Source organism: Corticium candelabrum, chromosome 6 (genome assembly GCF_963422355.1).
Source record: "Corticium candelabrum chromosome 6, ooCorCand1.1, whole genome shotgun sequence".
NCBI classification, from domain to species: Eukaryota; Metazoa; Porifera; class Homoscleromorpha; order Homosclerophorida; family Plakinidae; genus Corticium; species Corticium candelabrum.
The window spans coordinates 4,719,012-4,739,011 of record NC_085090.1 but is presented as its reverse complement, the minus strand read 5'-3'; the positions used below and the strand labels follow the sequence as shown (position 1 = coordinate 4,739,011).

At 41.8% G+C, this 20,000-nt stretch overlaps 3 protein-coding genes and 1 long non-coding RNA gene across 6 annotated transcripts in view; 3 read left to right on the top strand and 1 right to left on the bottom strand.

Annotated features, from left to right (window-relative positions):
* Window positions 1-8,165, top strand: part of LOC134180803 (multiple epidermal growth factor-like domains protein 10) — a 17,068-nt gene extending 8,903 nt beyond the window's left edge. Inside the window, exons 11-25 of the mRNA XM_062647988.1 lie at window positions 1-299; window positions 402-1,344; window positions 2,802-2,984; window positions 3,041-3,317; window positions 3,664-3,772; window positions 4,715-4,861; window positions 4,940-5,065; window positions 5,361-5,486; window positions 5,632-5,754; window positions 5,805-5,930; window positions 5,997-6,140; window positions 6,200-6,371; window positions 6,439-6,480; window positions 7,535-7,575; window positions 7,630-8,165. The exon at window positions 1-299 is cut by the window's left edge and continues 832 nt beyond it. Coding sequence (XP_062503972.1) covers window positions 1-299; window positions 402-1,344; window positions 2,802-2,984; window positions 3,041-3,317; window positions 3,664-3,772; window positions 4,715-4,861; window positions 4,940-5,065; window positions 5,361-5,486; window positions 5,632-5,754; window positions 5,805-5,930; window positions 5,997-6,140; window positions 6,200-6,371; window positions 6,439-6,480; window positions 7,535-7,575; window positions 7,630-7,961 — 3,190 coding nt within the window. The 3' untranslated portion in view covers window positions 7,962-8,165. The remainder of the gene's footprint in view (window positions 300-401; window positions 1,345-2,801; window positions 2,985-3,040; window positions 3,318-3,663; window positions 3,773-4,714; window positions 4,862-4,939; window positions 5,066-5,360; window positions 5,487-5,631; window positions 5,755-5,804; window positions 5,931-5,996; window positions 6,141-6,199; window positions 6,372-6,438; window positions 6,481-7,534; window positions 7,576-7,629) is intronic.
* A 387-nt stretch (window positions 8,166-8,552) lies between these two features.
* LOC134181169 (uncharacterized) lies at window positions 8,553-9,969 on the bottom strand. Of its 3 annotated transcripts, none has more exons than XR_009970097.1 (6): window positions 9,944-9,969; window positions 9,739-9,875; window positions 9,594-9,669; window positions 9,174-9,541; window positions 9,043-9,101; window positions 8,553-8,984 (listed from the first exon to the last, which is right to left on the bottom strand). It is a non-coding gene; the product is annotated as an uncharacterized LOC134181169 (long non-coding RNA). The 3 variants fall into 3 exon arrangements; XR_009970096.1 differs by having other exon boundaries at window positions 9,174-9,323; window positions 9,386-9,541; window positions 9,739-9,964; XR_009970095.1 differs by having other exon boundaries at window positions 9,739-9,964.
* Window positions 9,970-10,541: 572 nt separating this feature from the next.
* On the top strand, window positions 10,542-12,982 carry LOC134180802 (multiple epidermal growth factor-like domains protein 10). Its single transcript, XM_062647987.1, has 6 exons — window positions 10,542-10,642; window positions 10,707-10,826; window positions 11,105-11,341; window positions 11,478-11,518; window positions 11,588-11,735; window positions 12,667-12,982. The coding sequence occupies exons 1-6, from the start codon at window positions 10,542-10,544 to the stop codon at window positions 12,758-12,760; spliced, it is 741 nt and encodes a 246-aa protein (XP_062503971.1). The 3' UTR covers window positions 12,761-12,982.
* Window positions 12,983-15,881: 2,899 nt separating this feature from the next.
* Window positions 15,882-20,000, top strand: part of LOC134180800 (multiple epidermal growth factor-like domains protein 10) — a 12,176-nt gene continuing 8,057 nt past the window's right edge. Inside the window, exons 1-7 of the mRNA XM_062647986.1 lie at window positions 15,882-16,003; window positions 17,819-17,914; window positions 17,965-18,075; window positions 19,388-19,466; window positions 19,532-19,659; window positions 19,711-19,775; window positions 19,832-20,000. The exon at window positions 19,832-20,000 is cut by the window's right edge and continues 68 nt beyond it. Coding sequence (XP_062503970.1) covers window positions 15,882-16,003; window positions 17,819-17,914; window positions 17,965-18,075; window positions 19,388-19,466; window positions 19,532-19,659; window positions 19,711-19,775; window positions 19,832-20,000 — 770 coding nt within the window. The remainder of the gene's footprint in view (window positions 16,004-17,818; window positions 17,915-17,964; window positions 18,076-19,387; window positions 19,467-19,531; window positions 19,660-19,710; window positions 19,776-19,831) is intronic.

The following is a 20,000-nucleotide window of genomic DNA, read 5'->3' as shown; positions in this document are numbered from 1 at the left end:
TGTTCGTCACACTAGAGTCATGCGGGGAGATTCTGTCTCAGTCTTTTCTGACCATCGATTGGTGCGTAGTAAGCTTTCACTTTCTGTCAAGAAAACTGTTTCTCACCAGTCTTGCCAGAGATTTAGAAAATTGAATATCAGCCAGCTAAATGATCCCTCTACCAGTCTTCGGCTGAAAAACGAACTCACTACAAAGCTGCAAGAATTGTATATTCCATCTTATGATTCAGCCAGCAACCTGGATGCATTATGGTCAAGTTTACACTCAGTTGTTCACAACGGTTCTTATGAACTACTTGGCAAGCCTAATAGGAAGCACCAGGATTGGTTTGATCAAAATGACACTGTCATCAGCCATCTCCATGATGATATGCATCGCTTGCATCATGTCTGGTGATCAGATAAACGCAATCAAAGCACTGCTGATGCCTACCATCATGCAAGAAAAGCAGCAAGAGCTAGGCTCTCTGTGATGAAGAACAAATGGTGGTTACAGAAGGCAGAACAGCTTCAGTTAGCTGCTGACCAGCATAACTCTAGTGGCTTCTATCAAGGCCTAAAAGAGGTGTTTGGGCCAAGAGTAAAGACAATCGCACCTCTACAATCTGTTGACAACTCCAGGCTTCTCTATGGACGACGAGAAATTTTGACTCGTTGGGGTCAGTATTTTGCAAGTATCTTGAATCATCCAACATTTATTTCACAAGAAGCTAATGACAGCATTGATGAACAGCCTGATCTAGTTGTAGCTTGTGAACCACCATCTAACAATGAGATAAATAAAGCTATCAGGAAAATGTCAAGGAATAGATCTCCTGGTGCTGATGGCCTACCTGCTAAAATTTTTCAACATGGAGGAGAACTGCTGTTGTTCAAACTAGGTGATTTCATTCGTCTATGCTGGGAACTCGAAGATGTACCCCAGAACTTTAAAGATGCCAACATAATCCATCTATACAAGAAAAAAGGTAGTCAATCTGACTGCAACAATCACCGTGAGATCTCTTTGTTGTCTGTTGCTGGCAAAATTATGGCCAGAGTTCTTCTTGATCGTCTTGTCTCAAACTTTTCAGAGAGTATCCTTCCTGAAAGCCAATGTGGTTTTCGTTCTGGTCGTGGTACGTCCGACATGATCTTTTCAGACAGGCAGCTTCAAGAAAAGTGTCGTGAACAGCACATGGATCTATTTATGGTCTTTATTGACTTGGTCAAAGCGTTTGACTCGGTTGATAGAACTGGCTCTTGGAAAGTCCTTTTGAGGCTTGGCTGCCCGGTAAAGATTGTGAATCTAATCAAAGCCTTTCATACTGGTATGATGGCTTGTGTTGTCGAGGATGGGTCAAAGTCAGAAATGTTTGCAGTAAACAACGGAGTTAAACAGGGCTGAGTTCTAGCACCTACTCTTTTTAGCATTTTGTTTTCCGTGGTTTTAAATGATGCCTTCAAGAACATCCGAGAGGGTGTTCGAGTTGAGTTTAGAACTACTGGAGGTGTATTCAATCTCAGGCGCTTACAAGCCAAAACAAAGGTTTCTAAGAGTCTACTGAGAGAACTCTTGTTTGCTGACGATTGCGCATTAGTTGGTCACACATATGAAGACATTCAACACATTGTCAACTGTTTAGACAGATCAACTAAACGTTTTGGCTTGAGTATCAGCTTGAAAAAGACAGAAGTGCTCTTTCAACCACGTCCAGGCTCAAACTATAACCCTCCTCCAGTTATGATTGGTGATCACCCAATGTCTTATGTCAGCAATTTCAAGTATTTGGGTAGTTTGCTTTCGAATAATGCGACTGTTGATGCAGATGTCTCTCATAGGATATCAAAGGCCAGTGCTGCTTTTGGTAAATTGTACAACAGACTCTGGCAAAGGCATAAAATCAAACTGACCACGAAGGTTGCAGTTTACAAAGCAGTAGTCTTATCAGTTCTATTGTACGGATGCGATTCATGGACCATTCTTCGTAGTAACCTCAAAAGTTTGGAGAGTTTCATCTGCGATGTCTTCGTCGCATATGTGGAATCCAGTGGACTGACTATATACCCAACACAGAAGTGTTATCTCGTTGTAACATCAGTGGCATTGAATCTTTTGTTATGAAATGCCAGTTTCGCTGGGCTGGTCACATGTCTCGAATGCCTAATGATAAAATTCCCAAACAACTCCTTTTGGTCAACTGGAACAGGACCATCGTCATCAAGGTGGTCTTAAATTACGTTATAAAGATTTTATCAAGGGTAATATGAAATCTTGTGGGATTGACTTCCTGCATTTTGAGAAACTATCCAGTGATAGAACAAACTGGAGATCTCTCTGCCATTCATCACTTCAACAGTTTGAAGAAAATCGTATTAGACATCTTCAAGCTCAACGTCAGAAACGGAAAGAACAAATTGTTCCTACCAACAAGTCATTTGTTTGTCAATCTTGTGGAAAGGAATGCCGTTCAAAAGCAGGTGTTAAATCCCACCAGAGACACAGAGGACACTAAAGAGAGTCATCACTGTTATCAGTGGACATGCCATCATGAGTATACGTAGTATTTATATATTAGCCGCTGCCATCAGATGCTGAAATAAGATCTACTGCTAAGGGTTTTGACGCGGTATGGCGCTATGAATTCAAGCTTATATATATATATATATATATATATATATATATATATATATATATAGATGTATATATAGTCTGCAGTATGGTCAACTCTTTCTATAGTATATGACTTAATAGATGTAATTGAACTCGTCTTTTCTTCGCATTTAGTATATATGATGTCATTGGTTATTGATCATTGCAGGTGTAATCAGTCTAGTGGCGTATGCAAGTGCATGGATGGTTGGGCACAGCCGTCGTGTGATACACATTGCCAGAATGGAACGTTTGGCGACGAATGCCTCGGTCAGTGTCAGTGTCAGAACGGTGCACACTGTAACCCAGTGGACGGATCATGCATCTGCGCTAATGGATACAATGGCACAATGTAAGACACGATTCCAAAGAAAGTTCTAGACGAAATGTCACATTTGTGTATAATAGATGTAATCAACTGTGCCCGTATGGAACGTATGGTTTCTACTGCAGAGAGTCGTGCAGATGCAGGAATGACGCTGTTTGCTCCTCTGTTGATGGGTCGTGTTTTTGCTTGGACGGATGGCGTGGTTCATTTTGTGAACTGACGTGTGACAATGGCTTTTACGGTGACCGCTGCCGTCGACAATGTTTGTGTCTTAATGGAGCCGCTTGTGATCATGTTGATGGGTCATGCACGTGTACTGATGGATGGTTGGGAGACAATTGTTCTGAGCCATGTTCGGTCAGTTATATTGTAACTTGATGCCAGTGGTGTTGTGTAAGTTTCTTTGTATTGTATATTAATTTTTGTTGTTTTCGTTTATTGTCGTTGTTGCTGTTGCTTTTTGTGTGTGCGTGCATGTGTGTGTGTGTGTGTGTGTGTGTGTGTGTGTGTGTGTGTGTGTGTGTGTGTGCGCGCGCGTGCGTGTGTGTGTGTGTGTGTGTGTGTGCGTGCGTGCGTGCGTGCGTGTGTGTGTGTTTGTGTGTGTGTGTGTGTGTGTGTGTGTGTGTGTGTGTGTGTGTGTGTGTGTGTGTGTGTGTTGCATATAATGTCAATGTTTGTGGTAATTTGTGATGACAAATTGCAGGGACTTAGATTTGGGGAAGACTGTCTACAGCACTGTAAGTGCAATGTGAATAATACTGAGAGCTGCAGCAACGTAGACGGGACGTGTCACTGCAAACCCGGCTGGATGGGTAATAGTACAAACACACTTAAACACTTACAACACACACACACACACACACACACACACACACACACACACACACACACACACACACACACACACACACACACACACACACACACACACACACACACACACACAATGTACAAATGTTAAGCCCTCCACGTCGTCTGACGTCGACCTGGGATCAGTTACGAAAAAAGCTCCCCCTGCCTCTAGTTATGTATACTGGGCTTCAATGCGCTTGGATGAGGCTTAAGTGCCAGCAGTACAATCGAGTTGGAGCTTGGCCAAAGTCATCCAGAGGCACTGACTATGGTGCAGCTTAGGGACTGGACACCAAGAGCCACATTTGCCCGTCTGCTGTATCAGCGGCGTAGGAAGATATTCACGAGGGGTGGGGTGTGGGGTGTTCTGTGGATATCATCGCGTGTGGGCAAAAACTGCTCGCTTGCCAGACCGTAAAGAAATTTATAAATCAAGAGCACAGTAAATTCAATTCATAAAGTGAGCGAGGTGACTGCAGCCCCCACTCCCGTTTCCTACGCCGGGGTGCATGATGTTAGTGCCAAGCCAGCGGTCTTGTCCACCCAATTCAAAGACCAGGTACTTAGTAAGACTCCTGATTTGAAAGAAGCAATTGTGTGTAAGTTTCTTGCTTAATTAAAGCAACTATGCTATAGCTCGCCATCTCTGTAACTTGAACTTGCAACCCGGATGTTTCCATACTCCAAATGCACTCTCTAACCAATTGAGCTACAACGCGATCACACGCCCGCGCGCGCACACACACACACACACACACACACACACACACTCTCTCTCTCTCTCTCTCTCTCTCTCACACACACACACACACACACACACACACACACACACACACACATATACACACACACGCGCAATCACACTTTATCAAGAACTGAACTTGTTGCTCTCTTTACTTCAGGATCTATGTGTTCTGAACCATGCTCACCCGGGATGTGGGGCTATGGCTGTAGTAGTGACTGTACATGTAACAATGAAGCCACTTGCAATCATGAACTTGGAGACTGTTACTGTACCAACGGCTGGACAGGCAGCACATGTTCACAACGTTAGACATATACCTGTCAGGGTCGGGTGTGCTTACGTAAAGGTACTTTCCTTTCTGTTTGTTAACGATTTAATATAGCGTGCCAGAAAGGCATGTTTGGTCGAGATTGTAAACAACACTGTGATTGCAAGTTTGACTACTGTGATGCAAAGAATGGCACTTGCTTGTGTCCAGAAGGTTGGACCGGAACTCATTGTAATCAAAGTAAGTTTTGTTGATATAAATAAATATAGAGATATAATCTATAAATTTATTAGCCTCATTGTCAAACCGCTTTTTACACGTAATGTGGCGGTAAGGTAGCTTGAGAATGTGGAGAGAAAAGAGGTCTACTCAACTTTTTTCGCCCTATTACCCGCTCTTCCAGCCACCCTACGTGCAAAAATGTGGTCTAGCGCCAAGGCTATAAATTTATAGATCAATGTATATGTATCTGCATATAGAAATATCTGAATTTAAATAGAAAGTTATGTAAGTGTAAATTTGTAATTCGTATTAGGTTGTCAAACTGGGTATTATGGTCGCAACTGTGAGAGAGAGTGCGATTGCAAGTTCTCAAATTGTGATCCTCACAATGGCACGTGCTTTTGTCTTCCTGGTTGGACTGGAAACCGTTGTGATCAGGGTATTACTGATATCTAAATATATCTGCACACGCGCGCGCGCGCGCAAACACACACACACACACTCAAACACGCACGCACGCACGCACGCACGCACAAACAGCATAGTTGAACTTATTAGTCAAAAAGTGTAACTATACGTTGCAGTTTGTCCGAGTGGTTACTATGGTCCACATTGCTTCGAACGATGTGACTGCAATTCCTCTTGTGATCCCACCAACGGTCGTTGCCTCTGTGCTGCTGGAATGACAGGAGAAAAGTGCGATCAAGGTAAGCTAACTTTAGCACATTACTATTTGACATCTAACTTTTCCTTTTAGAATGTCCAGACGGTACATTTGGAGTGGGATGTCAAGCTTGCCAATGTGAGCACGTAGATGCAGTGTGTGACAAAAAATCTGGCTGCAGATGTCCTAGTGGACGCACAGGTCACAATTGTGAAAACGGTATGCACGGTCTCATATACTTCGCAATCGCTAACTTAACAGAAATCTGAATGTATACCACTGTAGAGTGCGATGTCGGATTCTATGGCATTGGATGTACTCTAACGTGCAGTGAGGAGTGTCCGGACGGAATATGTAATCCGGAAACGGGAATTTGCGTTTGTCCTGATGGTCAGTCTTGGGTCGGTGAGAATTGTGAAGAAACGATAAGTGCGTAAGTTATACATGTAGAAACATTTTCATCTAGCAAACTTTATATATATTTCTAGTTGTAATCTCAGGAGAGTCGACGGATGAGCAATCAAAGACAAACGAATCTACAATCGGTGTTGGTGTGTGGGGAGGTGTTGGAGGTGCTGCAGCCGTGATTCTTGTGATCCTGTTTATCATACTGGTGATAGTAGTACGACGACGACTACGAAAGCGTTCGGACGCCATGAGGTATATGTAGACTGTTACACTCTAGATGAGTTAAAAATGATGGCGATATGCTGGGTTATCTCTGCAGTGTGAGCTTTGAAAACAACCTTGACGGACAAGTGTCGATACAGTAAGCTTGCAAGAAATTTTGAATATTGAATGTACAATCTCTAAACCGTATACAGTGTGTGTGTGTGTGTGTGTGTGTCGTTGTGATTGTGATTGTGATTGTGATTGTGATTGTGATTGTGATTGTGATTGTGATGTGTGTGTGTGTGTGTGTGTGTGTGTGTGTGTGCGTGCGTGTGTGGCTCGTTGGAGCAGATGTCAGAGCATTCGTGATGACATTCGTGATCTTGTATTCCACGATGATGGTTGAAGGTTCGATCCTTGTGGAGGCGACATTGTCGCAGTTTCCTTGAGCATGAAAGTCACCCACAGTTGCTTCTCTCGACTCAGGAGTATAAATGACTACCTGGTCATTGACTGAGGTGGACAAGACCGTTGGGTTGGCAGCAACATCATGCAGCAGACGGGTATGTGTGGGCTTTGGTGTCCCTTCCCAGAGCTGCGTCATTCTCAGTACCCCTGGATGACTCTGGCCAAGCTCCAGGTAGATTGTAGCGTTGGCCGCTAGACTCCACATAGCGCTTGGAGGCCCTGTCTCTAGAGGCAAGGTGAGCTATCTTCGCAACTGAAGTCAAGGTCGACGTCGAAAGACGTGGAGGGCTTAACATTTGTCCATTGTTTCCACTGTGTGTGTGTGTGTTTTTGTGTTTGTGTGTGTGTGTGTGTGTGTGTGTGTGTGTGTGTGTGTGTGTGTGTGTGTGTGTGTGTGTGTGTGTGTGTGTGTGTGTGTCTGTGAGTGTGTGTGTGTGTGTGTGCGTGCGTGCGTGCGTGCGTGCGTGTGTCGTTGTGATTGTGATTGTCATTGTGTGTGTGTTTGTATTTGTGTTTCTTTTTGTGTTTGTGTGTGTGTGTGTGTGTGTGTGTGTGTGTGTGTGTGTGTGTGTGTGTGTGAGGTTGTGTGTGCGAGTGTGTGTGCGTGTGCTGGTGTTTACATGTGGGTATGCGTGCGTGCGTACGTGCGCGTGTGTGGATGTAGACGCGTATATAGCATGTAGATCTTTCTTGGGTTAGTTATTACAGTGTGCGTTTTCAAGTTGTTTGTGTTGTGACTCTAGTTCAGCACACTCATCTGTTTCCACAGTGCCTCCAAGTTCAGGTGATTTCGTACATTGGTAGTTTATTGCTTAATGAAAGTGATGTGTTGATATAGGCTATGACTCGATCGATGACTGCAAGAAAGCTGTGGACAACAGCTACCGTTCAAGGGTTTTATCAACTAGCAATACCTACTGTAAGCCAAGGTCACTGATGAGGAACTGCACCAACAATAACGACTACGAATATCCCACTGACGTCACAGAGAAAGGACCGCTAACTCCAAATCCGGATGAGCAGCCGCATTATGATAAACCGTTGACAAAAATGCATAACTATGACAATCTCAATTTTGGTTCAGCTCCATCTAAAGTCGTTGCTGATTGTCTGACCACGGATGAGCCATTGTATGACACTATAGATGCTAAGCGTCAGGATGATGAATGATATAGACGAAGGTCATATTGTAGGAGTGCATGGATGTGTATGGTATGTGACTGTTTGATTTATGTGAGTCAGTAGGCTAGTTAGAAACACTCTAGAATTAATGCAGAATTCAGTAGTTAGAATCTAGATTTTCTTTTCAAAATTTCAATTGTTGCTCACATACATGTACATTGCCGAGAGATAAAAAGCGTTGATTAAGTACTTAACTAGAATAGTGTGTGAGTGGACGTGTGCATGTGCGCGCGTGTGGGTGCGTGCGCGTTTTACTTAATTACAGCAGTATCTGATCTCAGCTAAGTCATCAGAAACGTAACAATGTACTATTTTCTGAGTATATTTGCGTGAGACCGCTTAGGTAGTCGCTTTGACCTTGGCCATGAGAGTAGCTTTTTCAATTCGGGATACTCAAAATGTTTCTGCAATCAATCCCGGATGTGTTAAGAATGTCCCGTATGCTCACTGTGATATTGTTGTCACACTTGGAAAGTTTCAAGACTTTTTGTCTGCAGGTTAGTTGTATAGTTTTGCTGGGTTGGATCTATTTGTAGGAAATTCAGACTGGGTAGTAGTCTACTTTCTGAATGGTTTAGTTTGAAAATTATTTAAGACAGAAAGAAAACAGACAGATAGACAGATAGATAGAGAACTAGATAAACAAACATACAAAACATACACTAACAGACAACTAGAGACATTTAGGAGGTCATTTATTACAATGTGCTTTGAAATATACTAAAGATATATCGCATACTCAGTCTTTTAATTAATTAAATATAAAGGGTATAACTCAATGAAGTCTAGAGAGCTGCGACTAGGTTTTCTATGATTGTGATAGTTCTTTTCTAGCTAGACAATAAAACTACAGCTATCACTATTAATGTCAATACTGTTTCCTCCATGTCCTTCACACCTTCAGAGTTCTAGCTGTTAGTGACTATAGCTCTACACCGGTTCTCCCTTCAAGCAAATATGATCTTCATTCTGATCAAAGGCCTTTAAAACGAAATTCATCTGCAAATCAAGCTGCAAGAACACATCTAATAGATTCAACTCATCTGGCAAAGGATGTCACATTGTATACCTGAAATTCAATATCATAAGGATCTCCTAGATTGTATGTTTCACTAGTGAGCACTTTTCCTATAATTTATTGAAAACCGAGTTTATTAGTAAAGAATATAGTGAAAAATTGTCTCATTTATGGCATCATACTTCCTCCAATCATTGGACAATACCACTGGGAAGTTTGATTGCCTCGACATTCTTTGAGAGTTTTGAAGAGAGTGACAGGTGCCAAGTCAGAAAACTCGGCAGATTATACGGAAACATTGAAGGTACCAACTAAGTAAGTGATAATCTTGCCTACATTGAACAAAATAGCAGATACAAGTAGATGAATGTACACTGTCAGGGCTGTACGTAACTTATCTGCTAGAGGTGGATACCTCAATTATTGATCTCTTCGTGTAAGTTGCTTACTTGGAATAAATGACAAACTAATTAAAGTTTGTTTCTTCTTGAGTTTGGAACAAGAGCAAATGCTGTCATTTGCAATTGTAAGTCCTTTAGTCCGAAACCACCTGTTGTAAAAGATGTTTACAACAGTCATCAAGTCTATAGAGTCTCATTTACAACTGTGCAAGAATGGTTCCTTGGTGAGGTTGCTAGTAGGAAGACTCATAGAACACGGAACTTCCTGAAGTATAATCTGGAGAGGTCAAATGCTCACGCTCTTCACAAAGTACTAGACTAGTAGAATTTCATATCTAGTGTGTACCACAGCTTGTGATGCAGTAGATCTTTGAACAAGTCAATTTGGCATCGATCTCCTTCGTCACTTCCCGTTTTGCTTGTCCTGTTGAGGCATGCGCTAGTCTATGGGAGGAGACCCCAAGTGGAGATACTATTGCCAGTCTAAAGAGAAGAAGAGAGACTCCGTAAAACTCATACAACATGATCCAGCGACAACAGAATCTGAGTACGCGAACTTGCGGTCGTAACAGAGAAAGTGCTGTAGTGTCCCGTATCATCAAGGAACGTCAACCAACTTTCCAACGTCGTCTAAAGACAGCACTGTGTGGTTAATCAATTTTATAGGTAAGTGCAAGTCAGTTTTGAGTGCGTGTTGCAGTAGAGTTTGACGCGGGCAGGGCACGGGAAGAAATGTTCTGGTGGGTCTACCTGAAGAAATGTTCTGGACGTACCGTATGGTACATACGTTAATTAATTGCAAATCTAATTGTTGCACAAGCAGCTATGTGATCAGACTGGGTCAGGTGTGCCGTCAGTAGATGCATGTGTAGTCAATGTCTACAGACATGTGAGTTTCGTTTCTGTGAGTTCTTTCTACGAATTTCTAGATATTTTTTTTGCTGCGGATTATGAATTATGAGCGGTCGTTGCGTAATTGTAAATGGTCGAACGTCATCACATAAATTGGAAAAATGGGGGAAAATTCAACACGTGATCTAGTGGCCGGACTTCCGGACCGTAAGGGTTACAATTTGCAGACAAACAGGATGTACTGGGGCGTATACATACGTACAAATTTCCTGCACAGGGAGTAAGAGAGTCATAACCATGAAATATTCGAAGGAAGCGGTTGTGGTCGTTTTGTTGTCGGTTCTCTGCGCGCAATGCGCTGGCCTTCCCACCGGTCCCAATGACTGCAGCAGTCGTAGGTATGTCTGCATTCACACACCCAGATTTAATAGATTATTTTTAAATGGCTTTGTATGTGTACAGTTTTGCCGATGGATACTATATAGTAGTCACGACCTTGATAGGCTTCAAGCTAGCCTACACCCTTGCAAGATATGCTTGCAATCTGGCGGCTGCAGAGTTGCAACCGAACGACTTCAACAAGTGATGTTGCAATCACATGTGATCTAAAGGTACGGAACAAGGAACTCTAGTTCTAAACCAGTTTCTTCCATAACTTCTTGAGCGATCTCCTTTATGAGTGACGAATACAATAAACTCGTGTAGATTGTTGTTGTTTTGGAAGACACGCCTAATTTCGTTGGACGCCTATGGTTTCATGCTAATTATTAGTTCTTTCCTAGCAGATTAAAACGGGAAATAAATATGAAAAATTTACTAAAAATCTATTTTAAGCAGTATCAATAGCAATTGTGTTTTAGATGTAATCGTATCTGTCCCAAGTGGACGTTTGGTTACAATTGCAGCCACTCTTGTCTATGCAAGAAATGGAACTCTTTCAAATGCGGTCACGTGAACGGTCGTTGTGAGTGTCGACACGGCTGGAGAGGTGCGTTTTGCACGGACTCATGCCCGCAGGGTCTCTTTGGGCCAAACTGCGAATTCAACTGCAAATGCCTGAACGGCGGATTATGTGATCGTTATACGGGAAATTGCAGGTATACTATTGCTACAAGTAGGTACTTCCTCCACATACATCGCGTAGCTAGACTCCAGCTCCACGTCATGCTTTTGGGTACAACGCGGTGGTAGGGTCTGGCTACGCGAGACTGTCAGATTGTTATGTATGTCTAGATGTCCTGTTTGCTTTGTCGGGGAGAACTGTCAAGAGACAGGTAATGTGCCGGCGATTCATACACACGTACAAACATTCACATCTAAAAACTATTTGCTTTATACTTTAGCTACAATCTCAACAGGATCGAAGGAGGAGCAATCAAAGACAAACGAGTCAACTCGTAGATGGGCAGGTGTTGGAAGCGTGATTCTTGTGATGTTGACTATAATACTGGTGCTCGTAATTAGACGAAAAAAGGGTTCGTGCACCATCAGGTATGGGAAGTACTGCCAAACTTTGATTAAACATAGATGATGGATACGTTCAGTTATCTGAGCTGAGTGAGTTATGGAAACAGGCGTGACGATCAAGTGTCAACGCAATAGCTTGCACAAAAATTTTGTACGAAATTGGATATATAATTTTTATTAATCGTAATGACACGTAAGTTACTTTCCTGGCGTAGTTGATAGACTGTAACTTTTGAGTTTTCAAGAATGTTTCTTGAATTTTTATGTACCATATGTCAATTTTATTATAATTGTTTCTATGTATTTGCATATTTATGGTTTTATTGTCTATTAGACCAATAGTGCGTTTATTATATTAGTTAATTTAATTATTTAATTATGGAATTATTTCAAGTATTTTGTACTTTTCTTTTAATTAATTGATTAATACATTTTTGGTGTGACTAACCTTAGTGTTGTAACAGTATTCAGCATAGATGCTCTATGTTCCTACGAATAGCTTTCTAGCTATTCAATGTTTTGTATACTTCAGAACTGAGTAGTCGATTATGTTTGCTATGGTTACAATATTTTATCGTGTATCAGTACTGCAAGATGAAATGCATGGACACACTAACGTTTCTAACGTTTGACATTCAAAATTATGGTTTGTGTACAAACCTGACTACACCACTTAGATCAACTGGCATGGAATAGTAGATTTCAATGTGCACTAACACTTGGTTACTGAGTCTTTCATAGACTAGAAACAAGACTTTAGGGGGTTGGAACTAATACAGATCTCTCGCACTCTCCAGTAGTGACTGGCTACAGTATGTTAGGTAACGCTAATCATTTGGGGTTTGCCGAGAAAACTTGCAACATTCCCGGATAAAACGTGCATCAAGCAATTAAATAGTTTAGGCCCATGAGTGCAGATTAAAACTGATTTCATATTGACAATTTGACGTTCTAGCCTCAATGAGCAGCAGAACACCTTGTCACCAGATCAGAAGTATGCGAATCAGTGTTATTTGACTTCAGATAAAGCGCGTCTGGATGATGAATGATGGATAGTTGTCTATTCAATTGGTGTTTCGTGTTACTGTTGATTTATGTGCGCAATGTGAGTTGTTAGAACATGAATTTACTTACACGAGTCATGTACTTTTATTAGGTACTCTATATTTCCAAGTGATTTTTTATAGCAGCGTGACGAATCGTTGTGCTCGTCGTTCACAGCTGGTAGTCTTTAGCTAAAACATTGAAATATAACGCTTTTGTTGTTGAGAGGTCTGGAGAGGCGCATTGGTAGTGTGTGTGTGTGTGTGTGTGTGTGTGTGTGTGTGTGTGAGAGAGAGAGAGAGAGAGAGAGAGAGAGAGAGAGAGAGTGCGTGAGTGCATCTGTAGCTCAACTGGCTAACGAGTTACATTTGAAAACAGTAGGGGCCTTTTGGTTGTGGGTCCAAGTACTCATGGCAGGGCACAGGCGTAATTTCCTTAGACTAGGAAGTCGCACGGAATTGCTTCTCTCGACTCATGAGTATAAATATGTACTTCATCATTGACTGGGAGTGGTAGGACTGTAGCAACTGTGTAGAGCACTAGTTACTTAGCGTACGTTAGTTGACGTCATTAGGTAGCGCCTAGATAACTTGTGAATTTGCTAGACCAGCGTAGTATTGATCGTGTACCGTGTAGTACGTGCATTGTGTAGTACGGTGTATCGTCTACTTATATAGAGCTTAGTCCAAGTTCACCACTTGGTGTACGTAGCACTTGCGTAAGGCTTGATCAGTTGATCGTTCGAGTGTGTCCTTTAGACCAGTGCCTGCTTGGATTATAATAAACGAGAGAGTACAGTATAGCACGGATACGTCTAGACAGGAGTACAACGTATTTTATAGAACGTTGCGTCTGGACGTTGCTACAGGACCACTGGCTTGGCAGTAACATCCTGCAGCAGTACATGGACCTTGGTGTCTGGTCCCGGAGTTGCGCCATTGTCAATGCCTCTCGCCAAGCGCCATGTGGATTGTCAGCGTTGGTCCTAAGCCTTACGGAGACCTTAGCTGTCTCCAATATAGATAGAGACGGGGGGAGGAATCTTCACAACTGATAGGGTCGACGCCGAACGACGTGCATGGCTCAACAATTTTGTAAGTATATATACATATTTTCTGAATACAGAGACAGCTTACCTTTTGCCTTGGACGGCTTCTTTGGCTAGCTGCATGGTGGCTGCAGGTAATCCCGGATAAAGCAAAAGTCCCGGACACGCTAGTATTTTGTTTTGATCTCAGAACGTTTCAAGACTTACTGTGCGTAGAGTAGTAGATCTTTGTTTAGGAAACTCGTAGTTTAGACTAAGCCGGTGGTTTTGCAGTTATAAGGAGATTGAAGAGCTAGCAGACATGATAGAGATAGACAAACAAACATACAAACAACAAACCAAGTAACATGCATGCAGCTAGGAGGTCATTTATTACAACGTACTTTAACTTAAATAATTGAAATATACTGAAGATCTAAGGTTTCTATAATTTTTGATAGTTTTATTGCTAAAGAGTACAAATTAGATAATCCTAATAATAGATAGAGATACCAAATGTCAATGCTGATTCCTTCTTTGTGTTCTGCTGACTTCACACCTTGCAGTATACTGTTACAGTTACGTGTTGACTAGTGGTCAACACTGGTTCTTCTTTCAGGCAAATAAGAGGGTCTCCATTCTAATCAAAATCCTTTAGAACGAAATTGAGCTGCATACCAACTTGCTAAAACATGTAGCTAATGTATTCGACTCATCTGGCAGAAGTCGTCATATTGTGTATCTGAAAGGCGAAATCGTAAGGACCTCCTGGATTGTATGTTTTACTAATGTATAATTTCTATTTTTTATTAACACCAAGTTCATTAGTGACGTTTGTCTTATTTTCTGCAATCAATAGACAATGCAATTCTGAAGATGGACGGTCTCCACATGCATTGAGAGTCACGAAAGTGACAGGTGCCATTTCAGGAAACTTGAACGATCTTATAAAAACAAGGAAAGTGTACAAACTAAGTAATGATCTTTCCTACATTGAACAAAATAGCAGATACACGTAGTTGAATGTACAGCCTCAGTGCAGTATGTAATTTATCTGCTAGCTAGAGATTGTTACCTCGATTGATCTCTACGTATACGTTGTTTACTTGAAATAAATGACAAATTAAGATTGTGTTTCTCTTGAGTTGGAACTAAAAGAAATTCAGCCACTTGCAACTGAAAATCCCCTAATCCAGAACTACCTGTTGGAAAGACGTTTACAACAATGTATTGTCAAGCCTGTGAATTGTACGTCTGTTGACTGTATGCATGTTTCTTTCAACAGATCTTTGGTAAAGTCGTTAGTAGGAAGACTCATGCAAGAATATAACACGGAAATTCTTGCACTAGCACTGTGGTGACGTCAAATGCTCACTCTTTCAAAGTTCGATCTTCACAAATTGCTAAGATAGTAGTAGAATTTCTTATATAGATTAGGTATTGTGTACATAACCTTGTGATGCAGTAGGTCTTTGAACAAGGCAATTTGTCAACGAACTTCCTTTCTCCTTGCCTCTAGCTGTTGTGGCAGCTAGAAATTAGTCTAGGACAGGAGACCCCAAGTGGAGATGCTTCTGCATGCCAGGCTAAAAAGAGAATAGATACTCCATTTATATAGAAGCCATACAACATGGTCCAGCACTACGGAGGCACCAGATTCGGAATATTATCGAGCGGTCACTCAAAGCAGGAAGTGTCGCAGTGTCCCGTATTACAAAGGAACGCCAGCCAATTATTCAATTTGGCGTACACACAGCACTGTGTAGTTAGAAGTACAATACAGTTTTGAGTACATGCTGCGGTAGAATTTTTGCACGCTTAAAGAAAAGTTCTTCATCCGCTTTTGAGTCTGATCGTGTAGGAAACCCATTGAAAATGTAAGTCCTTCGATGCCTGTTTTTGTTGCAATTGCCATAATTGTAAGTAATGTCTTTAAATACCTTGGTGGGTTTTATTGTAGGAAGTTAACTTGAATGTTGTTCTTACAGCAGGATGCATTAATTGATGATTACATAATTAGGATACGGATTAAGACAATACGGGAATGCTGGGCATCTTATTAGCATTTCGCGATCGGATCAAGTTTGCTATTCTACAACATGACGTTGTGTCTACCTGCTGGAGTGAAGGGAGCGTCAGTTATCATCTTGTTCGTAACACTTTTCTACACAGGATACGCTCACAATCAGACTGGTTCCAACGTTTGCACTGGTCGATATAGGTACGAATGTGCGCAGTTCAAGTGCGTCGCAAGTTTAAAGTTACAGCTAACGTTTGATGGACATTAATAGGCTGCCTTGATTGATACTTGTTGCCGTATTCTCAATTGCAACGCCCAGTCATTTCGGAAAGCGGACGTCAGATGCCTTTCTTTAGTTTGTTTTGGATATTCTGTTGACTTCACATGTCCATACATATTCCCATTACGTAGATACGCTTTTGTGCGGTCGTTTGGAATGATAAATTCTTATTTATGTCGAAAACGTAAGGTAGGCGTTCCCAAAAGATGCATTTCTATAATGTGTTGTAAGCTGATCTTCTGAAATAATTAGAAGAGTCACACGATGCCGTCTGTGTGCTTTTCTCTGATCCTCTTTTGCCGAAAGGGTTTGAAGAATCACGAGATGGCTTTTCTGGCACCAAACAGAAAAGCAAAAGCATTGGCGAAGCTAAGGGGGGAAGGCTTACTTCAGCCATCGAAAGAGAACTTGTCACAAGGAATAGATTTATATATTGTGCAGTTTACACTTTGCTGACCTAGACAAAGCCGAAAGGCATGCAGCTTAGCTGTAGTCAGATTCTTAGATCTGTAGTTCAGCGTTCAATAAGTAATAGATATTGCAACTGCATTGGTGGCAGCCGTTTCGTTGCTTGTGGAATTGCAGGACCTTTCTACGGAACGAATTCTGCTCCAAATTATATTTACCATGGCGGCGTACTTTGCTAGCTAGCTGTGCACCAAGTCTTTAGAGCGTGGCTGCGACACTTGCAGTAGGGAAGAGGTAGCATGACTTCTGAGCCATTAAATGTCTATAAGGTGCGTAATTACGAACATTTAACTTAGTTATATATAGAGATATACCATTGTGGTCATCTGCTCAATACTGCGAGTGCTAAAGCTCTTCTAGATTCTTATCTGGATGTATGTTTACTACTCTTTTGAAGCCTCGATTTTAGAGATTTAGTATTGAAAGCTAGGAGCTAGAGAAACCGATACATCTCTTGCCGCTGACGCCACACTTGCATGTATGTGACCTCTCACAATCTGGCCACGCTACAATTACTCCTTTGCTAGCCGTTGAAGTGCGGCAAGACTTTAGTAAGTTTGCAGAACAATTTTTTTGTTGATCTGGAGCAACTATGTGCAGCATACTGGTGTTTGTTGTGACCGTTTTAAAGATTCAAGAAAGTTATTGTGTGGGTGACCTGGATACACAATTCCGCATTATAGAAGTAGCGGATGACGTCATTCTTATTTAGATAGTTATTAATTTCTGCCTACGTGACGAAATAAAACAGTACATTTCTTTTACTTCTTGAGCCATCTCATTTACGAGTGACGAGTACTCGTGTAGAGAGCGTTGTTGTTTTTGGAAGCCATGCCTATTTTTTCGAACGCAAGGGTAGGGTTTCATTCTTCTTAGCCGTTAATAATTGCTAGCACAGCAAAATAACTATAACGAATTATTGGTTGACCATTTTGCAGCAAGCAGGTGACCACAACAGTCACCTTGAAACAAAGATACACTGTGAGGTCCAGTACATTATGTTGGAATATCTGGTCATGGTTTTCCTGCACGTTCACAAGGTGAGTTCATACGTAATGACCAATTGATGAATGACGTCATCATCTTAATATTTCTAGAATCTTGTATCGAACTTTCTACAGACCGATAGACTCAATAATATACCAAACCAAGTACTTCTGCTGTCCTGGATATTCTGAATCATCTGTAGGCAACACATGTAAACGTGAGTGTGCACTTGTCTGGGTAAATCATACTGAATTGTACTAGTATGAGTGTCTTGAATGCAGCTGTGTGCTCGCCTACGTGCAAGAACTCGGGAACGTGTACCAGTCCGGGTCGATGCCAGTGCTCGTCCGGATGGACGGGATCTGCGTGTACAATACGTAAGCATTTTGGCATGATGTACACTGATGAGTGATCGTTATGCTTTCAGTTGTGCTGATATCTTTGGGTTTGTGAACGTTGCAGCTGAATGTCATCCCGGCTGCGCTACCAACGGTGGAACCTGTACGGCTGCTTTTACGTGCCTGTGTCCAGCAGGGCGGTCAGGACCTTCATGTCAAAAAGGCACGTATATGATTAAAGTTAATAAAAAATGCAAATAAAAATTCTTTTGAAAATGTGGAAAATATTATGTTCGGTAGATTGACCTATTGTTAAGTCTATATAAGTTTTAATGGCATTGGTTTTGTAGAAACAGAGCAACTATATGCATGGATATATTATTTTATATAAGAATTTTGCACAAGCTGCATACTGACAATGAGATATATAGCTGACCAGATACATAACCCGTTCTTCGTACAAGCAAGATACTGTAGCGTTCTGGCGGAAGAAAGACGCTGGTAGTATGTAGACACGTCACTTGCAATCTTTTTTGCGAGGTCCAGGATGTGCTAACCGAATTGGAATCTTGCTCTTCGCGTTTGCTTCGATTGAAATCGACACTCCTCGTGTAGCGCTTTTTGCAGAAAGCATGTATATTGGATGTGGTGCAAATGAAGTCAGAGTTTGGAGAGAAACGAAAGCGCTAGAAGAGTAAGTTCCGTCGACAAGAAATATTTGATTTCTTGAAGCTTGTAAAAGGACGGCAAGACGTACAGTCCGCACAGGACTGGTGTGGGCGTGTGTTCGAATGAACTGGAATGTGTGGCGTTCGCGTTATCGAGAAATTTGACGCGGGGGTCATTCCCTCGTGAGGGGAGGCCCTTTGCAATATTTTTGAAATATTGTACGCTAACCTTCCCCTTCGCGTGGTGAATGTGCATGCCTAATGTGCGTGTCGATTTCAGTTGCGGACGAACAAAAGACGTGGCCATGTATCGCAAAGACACACACACACACACACACACACACACACACACACACACACACACACACACACACACACACACACACACACACACACACACACACACACAATTGGAGCTTGATATATACCAGATATTTTTGTATGCCCAATTAGTTCGTCAGGAGTGCCCTATTTTTAGTGTAAATTCATATACTTTAATTAAGACGCAGTCTATAGGAGTACAAAGTTATAGATAGAGGAGTGCATGCAAGTTGGTGTAGGTCTCTGTTGAAGTAGTAGAGAAGTATTGCACTTTGAGATGAGCTGACAAGATTCAATCACATGTAATACCTTATATAAAATGGCAGATTGACGTAAACCGAAACATACGTAAATTTTTTAGTGATAGCAAAATTATTCTAGAATTGCTTTGCTTACACTGATTTAGATAAACTGCCTTCGATAAATGTAGAAATCAGATCTTTTGGGTTTTGGGAACTAATAATCTGTTTTATATTTCTAAGGCTACGGTTTATTGTTTTATAATTTTTTATTGTTTGTCTAGAGTTGTTGATCTTACTGATCCTAATGCTCTTGAGTTTTGTAGTGTTTTCGCGAAGTATCTTTCCTTTCCTGTTGATCTTGTCTCTGCCTTCTTTTATTTGTTCAGCCTTCTGTATCGAAAGTTATTCTACACTTTTGTATTTAGGATGCAGTGGTGACCGCTTTGGAGCGAATTGCGCTCAGAGGTGCTCATGCCGAAACGGAGCTTCATGCAACTCGGGTACAGGAGCTTGTACCTGCACGGCTGGATGGCAGGGAACAAACTGCGATCAGGCATGTCCAACAGGAACATATGGCCTAGGGTGTTCCTCCTGTACGTGCAAGAATGGAGCATCATGTAACCGCGTTACTGGAGTTTGTACTTGTCCTTCCGGATATTACGGAAAATCGTGAGTGGAGTAAAAATACTTGAATCAGCTAGTACGGTATAACAGTTGTGTTTTAGATGCGAGTATCGCTGCTCCGGGTGGACATTCGGTCAAGATTGCAGTCACTCTTGTCTATGCAAAAAATCGAACACCTTCAACTGCAGTCACGCGAGCGGTCGTTGTGAATGTCGACACGGCTGGAGAGGTGCGATTTGCACTGACCCATGCCCACAAGGTCTCCACGGG

Bases quoted from the DNA above. Each gene is read 5' to 3' on its own strand.
- LOC134180802 (XM_062647987.1), top strand. From the start codon at position 10,542: ATGAAATATTCGAAGGAAGCGGTTGTGGTCGTTTTGTTGTCGGTTCTC. The intron at 10,827-11,104 runs GTGATGTTGCAA...ATTGTGTTTTAG, and splicing joins CAACCGAACGACTTCAACAA to ATGTAATCGTATCTGTCCCA. The intron at 11,519-11,587 runs GTAATGTGCCGG...TTTATACTTTAG, and splicing joins GGAGAACTGTCAAGAGACAG to CTACAATCTCAACAGGATCG.